Source organism: Crocodylus porosus, unplaced genomic scaffold (genome assembly GCF_001723895.1).
Source record: "Crocodylus porosus isolate Cpor-Errol unplaced genomic scaffold, CroPor_comp1, whole genome shotgun sequence".
Lineage (NCBI taxonomy): Eukaryota > Metazoa > Chordata > Crocodylia > Crocodylidae > Crocodylus > Crocodylus porosus.
The window spans coordinates 26,719,793-26,728,096 of record NW_017728909.1 but is presented as its reverse complement, the minus strand read 5'-3'; the positions used below and the strand labels follow the sequence as shown (position 1 = coordinate 26,728,096).

Here is an 8,304-nt window from a genome sequence, read left to right as displayed (position 1 = left end):
TAGGACTCCAAGATCCCTTTCCACTTCCGTGCCACCCAGCAGGTCATTTCCTAGGCTGTAGGTGTGCTGGACATTTTTCGTCCCTAGATGCAGCACTTTGCATTTCTCCTTGTTGAACTGCAATTCCAATTTCCCCTGTCCTCTTGCACAATCTCCTGTGGGGTTAATGATCTCTTCTCTACATAGACTGCAAACCAGTCATTTGGAAGGCTGGCCTGCATGCTGGCTGGGAGGATTTTGAAGACACTGGCCGAGACTGTATTCCACCTAGTAGGCTTTTGTCTACTTAAGTGTAACCTTATTCCACTGTGCTCAAGCCCTTGAAAACCAGCTAATACAATCATAGGTAGGTCCTCCTCCTCACCACTTTGTGACTCCAGTCTTAAGGCTAAGATGGACAAAAACAGGAGCATTAACCATTTCCCCCACCCCCAGCCCCCCAGGGACTTGAGCTAGGTGGAGTAGGATCAGTAAATGCTGGTAGGCAAAACAGGATGTAGCCCTGATTTCCTGCATTACTCTCCCATGTACAGTCCTCTTACTCAGGCTTTTTAAGTACAGTTCTGTTCCATATAGGTTCATGTGCCATGCTTCTGTTTCTGTATATGAATTCTTTTCAATAGTGTGTTAAGTGAGGACATATATTTGTCCTTAGTCTGTCTCCAGACAGACAAATATGCGCAGAGCAGGGGTTGTCCTGGAATGTTTATACTGTATGTGCACACATACATCCATGCACATGCTACCCCACAGCACTACATACTTGTGTAGGCAATGGTGCTCATATGTGCCTTGCATTGGAAGAACAATAGTAAAGATTATGCTAGTAGTTAGCTTCTGAAGGAGTTCATTCTAAGTCTCATATCAGCCAACAAATTATATCCTTGTTGTAAACCGTTCTGTACTACCAAAGAAGTAAAGTTGTTGACCAGTCTTCCTCTTGGAGCTTTAGGTGGTATATTAAATTGCCTGGGATGCAGGTCAAAGACTGAATTTTACGTTGCTGTCATGGAAACCTAGCACAGAGTTGAAGACAGATTTGATGTGCTGATGGTAGCCAGAATTGCTGAGGAGTGTGCCACAGCATTCTGTACTAGTTGGAGTTTTATAAGTGCTAAGGGCTTCATGTCCAGGAATATTATTGTAGAGTTGGGTCATTTAATCTAGTCCCTGCACAGATGTAGGGCAGACTCTTCCTAAGCCACCTCAGACCACCTGTCCAGCCTTGTCTTGAAACCTCCAACTGAGGAGATTCCCCGGCTTCTCTAGGAAGCTTGTTACAAAGTCCTACTGTTCTCACAGTTAGATTTGGTCTAAACCTGCTTTGCTGAAGCTTAAACCCATTGTCTTGTCTCTTCTCCTCTATTGCAGGGAGAACCATTACTTGTTTTCTTTATGGCAGCCCTTCAAAACTGCTGTCATGTCCTGCCTTAATTTCTTTTTCTCCAAACTAAACATACAGCATATAGCTTCTGCATCCTGTCTTCCTATGGCTTGGGTTTGTCCCTTGTATCTTCCTTGTCCACTTGTCTTCAGATCATCTTTCCAGTTTCTCTTCCTCCCTCTTAAAGTCCATTGCCCCAAACTGGACACTGTTCCCAGTGAGGCCTAACATGTCAAGTAGAGTGGTACTTTTATTTTCCATGTCTTTCATTCAGTGCTGCTGTTAATTCAACCTCTGCCTAGGGCTTCCTACATCAGCCTCACATACCTGACATGTTGAGTGGAATCAGCCATGACCCCCAAATCCTTTTTGCCCATGCTACTGCCTAAGCCTATTATTTCCCATCTGTATTTGTGCTGCTATTTTCTTTCCTATGTACTACAATTTCAACCTTTTCATTATTAAATCAAACATTAGCTATTACTGCTCTCACATTTATCATTCACCCTCTGAATTTTAATCCTATGCATTAAGATGTCTTACAAACTCTTCTGATATTTTCACCTGAAAATTTGATCAGTACACTTTCTATCTCTGAACCCAAGTTACGAATACCAGTGTCAAACAATAGCATACACCAACCCCTACAGGAACCTTTCAACCAGGGTTTGAATTATTGGGGAGCTTGGGGGACTGAGCCCCCTGTAAGAGACAAGAGCCCCTCCCTCCTGTAAGAATTGAAAATCAACCTGGGAGTGATCTTCAGTTTTTATTAGGACGTTATGATGGGCAGCCCAATTTTTTTTTTGCAGGCCCCCATCCCCCCCAAGAGTCAAAACAATTCAAACCCTGCCTTTTAACAGGTACCCTTTGATTGTGTTGACTCAACCGATTATTTATCTACCTAACATTCATTGTATATAGCCCAGATTTCTAAAGCTTGCTTATGAAAAAGGAATGTGGGACTGTATTCAAGGCTTTACTCAAGTCTTCTACATTCCCCTTATCCACCAAAGCAATTTTCTTGTCGGAGAGAGAAATTCAAATTGGTTTGGCATGATTTATTCTTAACAAATCCACATTGGCTGCTAGTGATCATAACATCATCCTCCAGAGTTTTAAAGATCAAATAGTTTATAGTTTGCTATGGTAAGCTAATCAGCCTGACCTGGAAAGTTACTATTTCCTGGGTCTTCCCTTTCCCATTTTTAAAGAGAAGAAAACTTCTGTCATGAATGAGTTTGAAAATATTATTGTCAGTAGCTCTAAGACTTCTTCAGAGTTCCTTCAGCATGCTCAAATAAATTGCATCAGACTGTGCTTGCAAAAATGCATTCAAATTTGTCAAAAGTTCTTTGACATCTTTGTTTTATTATTATTTTACTCATCATCATCTGTAGCCCTTTCTTCTCTATTTTTATATTAATTCCACCAGTCATCTGGTCTTTGATTTTTTTTTTCCATTCAGTAATTCACTTTCTCCACTGAGTAGTAGACACAGTTTCTGTCAAAGGTACTTGGGGAGCCTGTTCTACATGTTGTTCTTAATCTCGTGCCAAGGTGTCTATCTTTTGCCTTTGCTCTCCTGGTTTGTTTGTTTGTTAGTTTTGTCCCTATATGTTTGTTTTGTATTCATTAATGACACCCTGCCTTTCCATACATCATCTTTGATTTTTTTCAAATGGCTGAAAAGATCCGTGTAAACCCACACTGGTCCCTTGCAGTTCTTTTTACCTTCCCTCGGTGTTTTTAAATAGTTTGATGTAGAGCCACCTGTATTGCATCTTTCAAAAATATCAGTCCCCAGATTTGTTAACAACTTAGTTTTCTGAGTTGGTTGGCATGTGTCTTTTTTTTAAATGAGCTAAGAAGTGACAAATCCTGGTGACAGATTTGTGATAATCCTAAGCTACTATGTGCCAGGGTGGGACAAAGTCCATAGTCAACTCACGATGGCAGAAAACTTTACTAGCATATGATTTTGGAGAGGTTGGCATCAGTGAGGAATCCAAGAGTAGTCCTAAGCTCTGGACTTAACTGGCCAACCAGAGGTGTGTACAAGGACTGTCTCATAGTTGCAAACGTTTTAAAATGATTTCTCTTTCCACAAGCATTGCTTCTGCCTTATTTTGGCTCCGCTTCAGCCAGTTGTTGTTGATCCATGAGCAGACTTTGCCCAAGCATTAGGCCAAGGTGATAATATGGTGGGCAGTGAAAGATGGATAGATCAATGTTTTTTAAGAAGTGGAACCCAGATCCTGAAAGTTAGTGAGCTGATTAAGACTGCCATCTTAGACCCCACTGATGCACTCAAAACCTCTGCCAATTCTGGGTGCATAGGCCCCCAATGTACCTAAATTTTATGTTGGTCATCTGCAAAGCCACCTGAGTTTTGATGCCAGTCTATATAGCAAATGAGTTTCTCCGAGGTCTGAGAGTGAGATTCTCAAACTTGGTGGAGAAACACTTCTCTCACCAGTGGAGTCCAGTCTTGTAGGCATACTCATGTCCATGGATTATGCCCATGACCAGATATAGAAAACAACTAGGGGCGCAGGGCTTGTGTTTATGGCATTCACCTTGTACATGGCTCTGTTCTCTAAAAGAGTATTGAATTTAGTTGTCCTGGACTCTGATTGAATGTCCTAACCTGTGGGATATTTCAACATTGTGAAATTTAGTTTCATTCTAATTTGTGATGCAAAGTTGAAAGACCAGAACTTACTTTTTTTAATAAAAGGTAGAAATGAAAGATTTAAATGTTTCACTTGTATAAGGTCAAAACTTTTCATTTTGACTATCATTTTATACAATATTATTTTAATTTAAATGTGTAACAAATTAAAGTAAATCATTCTACTATATCAAAAGAAAATGTTTTCATGATTTCTTGTGAAAATTTGAGACATCGATACTCCTCATTAAAACAATTTAATTTAGTCAAATGGGCATCTTCTGACTCAATTATTCTGTCAGAATTTTCAAGGAGCTTTCCCAACAGCCTGACCAGTAGGCACTACTACAGAAACAGGAACTCAATCAACAAACCAGGCTTAAGCTCATCTTAACCACTGCTAGCTTTCCAGGAACATACCCTGAAACCCTATCAGTAGCTATCTTTTAATTACTGTGAACAAATTGTTAACCACTCTAATTTAGTGATAGCCAAGGGGTTCTCCCTAGCCATACTAAGCCAGGAAGAGCCCATATCACTCTTCTCTTAAAAAGTGTCCATCTATTTGCTAACTTCTGTGTTGTATCAAACTTTTTTTCTCTGTTTTTGAGCATGCTTTGTGGATTTTCTGAAATACACAAGAATAGTTTCTCTGTAACTTGAAATGTTTGCTGAGTAACAATGCTGACAAACTTTTAGTGGATCTACTTTGATTAAAATGTCTAGGAGAAACAAAAATCACAATTTCTATTTGATAAAATATTCTTTCTCTCTCTCTCTCTCTCTCACTTTTTCAAACAGCTAATATGCCAGAGGATTATCCAGATCAATTTGATGATGTAGTGGACTTTATTCAAGCCACTATAAAAAGACTAAGGAGGTCACCAGACAGACAAACTCCAATTTTTTCTAGACGGGAAAGAAATCGGCAAAATGCAGCAGTAAACACGGAGAATTCCCACAGAAAAGGACGGAAAGGTCAAAAGGGCAAAAATCGAGGATGTGTCTTAACAGAAATCCATTTAAATGTGACTGACTTGGATTTGGGATACGAAACCAAAGAAGAGCTGATTTTCCGGTACTGCAGTGGATCTTGTGAAGCAGCTGAGACTACATATGACCAAATTGTAAAAAATTTAACAAGGAAGAAAAAGCTGGTCACTGACAAAGTGAGGCAAGCTTGCTGCAGACCCACTGCCTTTGACGATGACCTTTCCTTTTTGGATGATAAACTGGTGTACCATATACTGAAACAACATTCCGCTAAAAAATGTGGATGCGTTTGACATTTTTGTGGAGACTTACAATGTTGCATTCCTACTACAATGCAGAGAAAGGGACCAAGGTTCCCAGGGAAATGTCTGTTCAGAATGGAGAAAAGAGGACCAAGAATGCAGAACAGTTGTCATGGGAGCCTGGTAGGGCAAAATCTGGCATAGAGAGCTGGACTAGATACAAAAATGGGGGCTTCAAATTCCTACAGGAAAGCAAATAAAAAGCAAAGCTCAGGGGTGGAGTTCCAGAATGGATGGATTGAGGGTTGCTTTCACTATCATCACGATTAGGATCAGTTAGGAACGTGCTTAAAAACACAACCTACTAAATATTAGGGGTGTGCAAAGCAGGTGGTATTCCATTTGGATTTGGCCCAACTTGGGGGACAGTTACTTGATTTGCTGATTCAGATCACTATCCCAATTCAATCTGGCCAAATCTGAAGACTCAACTCTGATTCAGAGAATCAGCAATTCAGTCATAGACACAGCTTTTTTTTATATATATTTTTATATTTATATACATAATTTTTTTTTCTTTCTACATGCCTCTAGGTACCAGGTACAGTGTGTGAATGCTGATGGTGGGGCAATGGAGCATCCCATGGGAGCACAGGGGGGATCACTCTCGCTCACTGAGCTGGGGGGGTCCCCTGCATGCTCCACAATAGACCCAGAAGTGAACTGGAAGTACTTCTGGTCCACTTCTGGGTCTGCCGCTAAGTGCTCGGGGGACCCTCTGTGCTCCTGTGGGACACTGTATCTGCCCCACCATCTCAGCATTCATAAGCTGCACCTGGTATATTGAGGTACATAGAAAAAATATATGAAGCTGTGTCTATGGCTGAATCATTGAATCTATTTGGAGGCTTCCAATTCAGAGATTCGGCTGCTGAATCTCCTCCAAATAGAATCAGCGACCAAAGCTTTGCATAGCCCTACTAAATATCATGTTTTGTTCTTATATTTTTATTGAGATTAGTTGCAAAACCTAAGGCAACACTTACGGTGAGAGAGATTATTAGCTAAGGGGTTACCCCCAAATGTGTAAGATTAAATTTTCATTATATATGTAAGATAAATCAGGCAAGTGTCAAAATTAATTAGCTAAAAGTTCACCATGGTAAATCAACACAGTCTCACTTAAAGGTTGGTTTTTTGTTGGTTTTTTTTTCTTCTTCGGGGGGGGGGGCGGGGGTCAGGTCGTTTCCATCATTTCTTCAAAACAGCCCAGCATTGGATTTAGCTCCTCTGTGCTCATTTATGAGAACAAGTTGTGTTTTTAAGTACTTACTCCTAGCAAAGTAAGAGAAATATCAAGGTTGCCTACAAATGCAAACCGTTTTTCTTTTGGTTTACAAAGGACTAATGTCACTTGCATAATTACATTTTCTATTTGGTCATTGTGAGTGAGCAAAGACTACTTGATGCAATGCATCCATTCAGAGACATAAATATACAGAAGATATTTATTGAAATTTAAGTTATTGTTATTTATTACAGTTTAGTAATGAGTTTCCTTTACTTATTTATTAAAGTTTCTTTGCAAAGGTGCCAAAGTGGAATGTGTTCACAAGATACAAAGAGACAACAATGGGGACAAGGGTCCATGCTTTTAGAAGTATTAACAGTTAACTTGAAAGCAAAAAAATCACTTACTTTACCTTTAAAAAAACCAAACCAAACCAAAATACTGATTTAAAATCTCAAAATATCCAAAGTCTGCAGCCTTTCTTATTAAAAACTCTTTTGCAAGTAACTACATTTTAATACTTGCCTGCATTAGTAACACTTTACACATACAAAGGTTGCAGACTCTGGGCCACAATTAGCAACTTGTTAAGCAAACTAATTTATATTAATATTTATAGTTATGGAGTTTCTCTTGCACTCTTTTGCCAGCCAACCTTTATATAGCTATGATTGACAAATGGAGATTAATCACATTTTATCTTTTTAATTTCATGTTATATTTATTTTAAGCTCTTCCTTCCATATTTCCATATAGAAAAGGTTAAACCACTTTCATTAGCTAGTCCTGGATTTAATATACTCTCAAGGTAAACAATTTTGCTAAATAAGCAAAGCTTTTTATAATTTTTTGAAACATCACAGTATTTTATCATAGTAAAAACATTTTTTTTTTATACTACTTTATATTGAAGGAGGATGTGTGCTAATGACCATATATTAAATCCCCTTAGTACAAGTTATGATGCTGGAGGATTATTTATTAAAGAACAGCAGTAATTACATTTGATGTAATTGACAACTGAAGTGAAGTATCAACTCCTACAGAAACAACATCCAAAGACTCTTCTGAACAATGAGATCTGAATCTCAAATGTAACCCCAGCAGTGGTACTCCCTGTATAGTCTGTTCCCCTGGAATGGACAACGAGAGGGGTCCCAGCCCATGAGGAAAAAGTACCCAGAATTCTCAGGAAAAAACCCACAGTGTTGATCAAAGGTCAATTTATTCCTACATTTATTTCTTCACTGAAGACATAATCGTGTGGAAGATGGTATGTGGGCACAGCCATATTCCTTCATCATGGAGTGGCTGTGGTAGTCCACGACATGCTGTCAGCTGCTGGAGAAGTTTACTCCAGCAAACCACACCACTTAGAGTAATCTCACTGTAGTCATTAAGCATGTGTTTCAGTGTACTAGATCAAGGTCTGATCTAGAAAGGGATGATGATGCTTTGACTGCTGTAACTGGCATAGTAAAATCTGGGCTGTGTGTAAAATCAACACTCAGCAGCACTTCTGGTTAGGTTTAGCCTAGCTTTCAACATGGAAAATCCAAGGCATGTTATCTCTTGCAGTGGTGCTTCATTGATTGCTGACAGCTTGTCGTAAGCATCTTTTTACATGGATAGTAAAACGGCTGTAATGGTGGCAAAATCATTATACTTACAACACAAAAGGGTAAAGTTTGTGATTTTTTTTTTTTTTTTTTTTTTTTTT

General features: G+C 39.1%; 1 protein-coding gene across 1 annotated transcript; it reads left to right on the top strand.

Annotated features, from left to right (window-relative positions):
• Positions 1 to 4,266: 4,266 nt before the first annotated feature.
• Positions 4,267 to 5,734, top strand: LOC109308197 (glial cell line-derived neurotrophic factor-like). Its single transcript, XM_019532494.1, has one exon. It carries the CDS (start codon positions 4,865 to 4,867, stop codon positions 5,342 to 5,344), a length of 480 nt encoding a protein of 159 aa, XP_019388039.1. The 5' UTR covers positions 4,267 to 4,864; the 3' UTR covers positions 5,345 to 5,734.
• The last annotated feature ends 2,570 nt before the right edge of the window (positions 5,735 to 8,304 follow it).

Bases quoted from the DNA above. Each gene is read 5' to 3' on its own strand.
- LOC109308197 (XM_019532494.1), top strand. From the start codon at position 4,865: ATGCCAGAGGATTATCCAGATCAATTTGATGATGTAGTGGACTTTATT.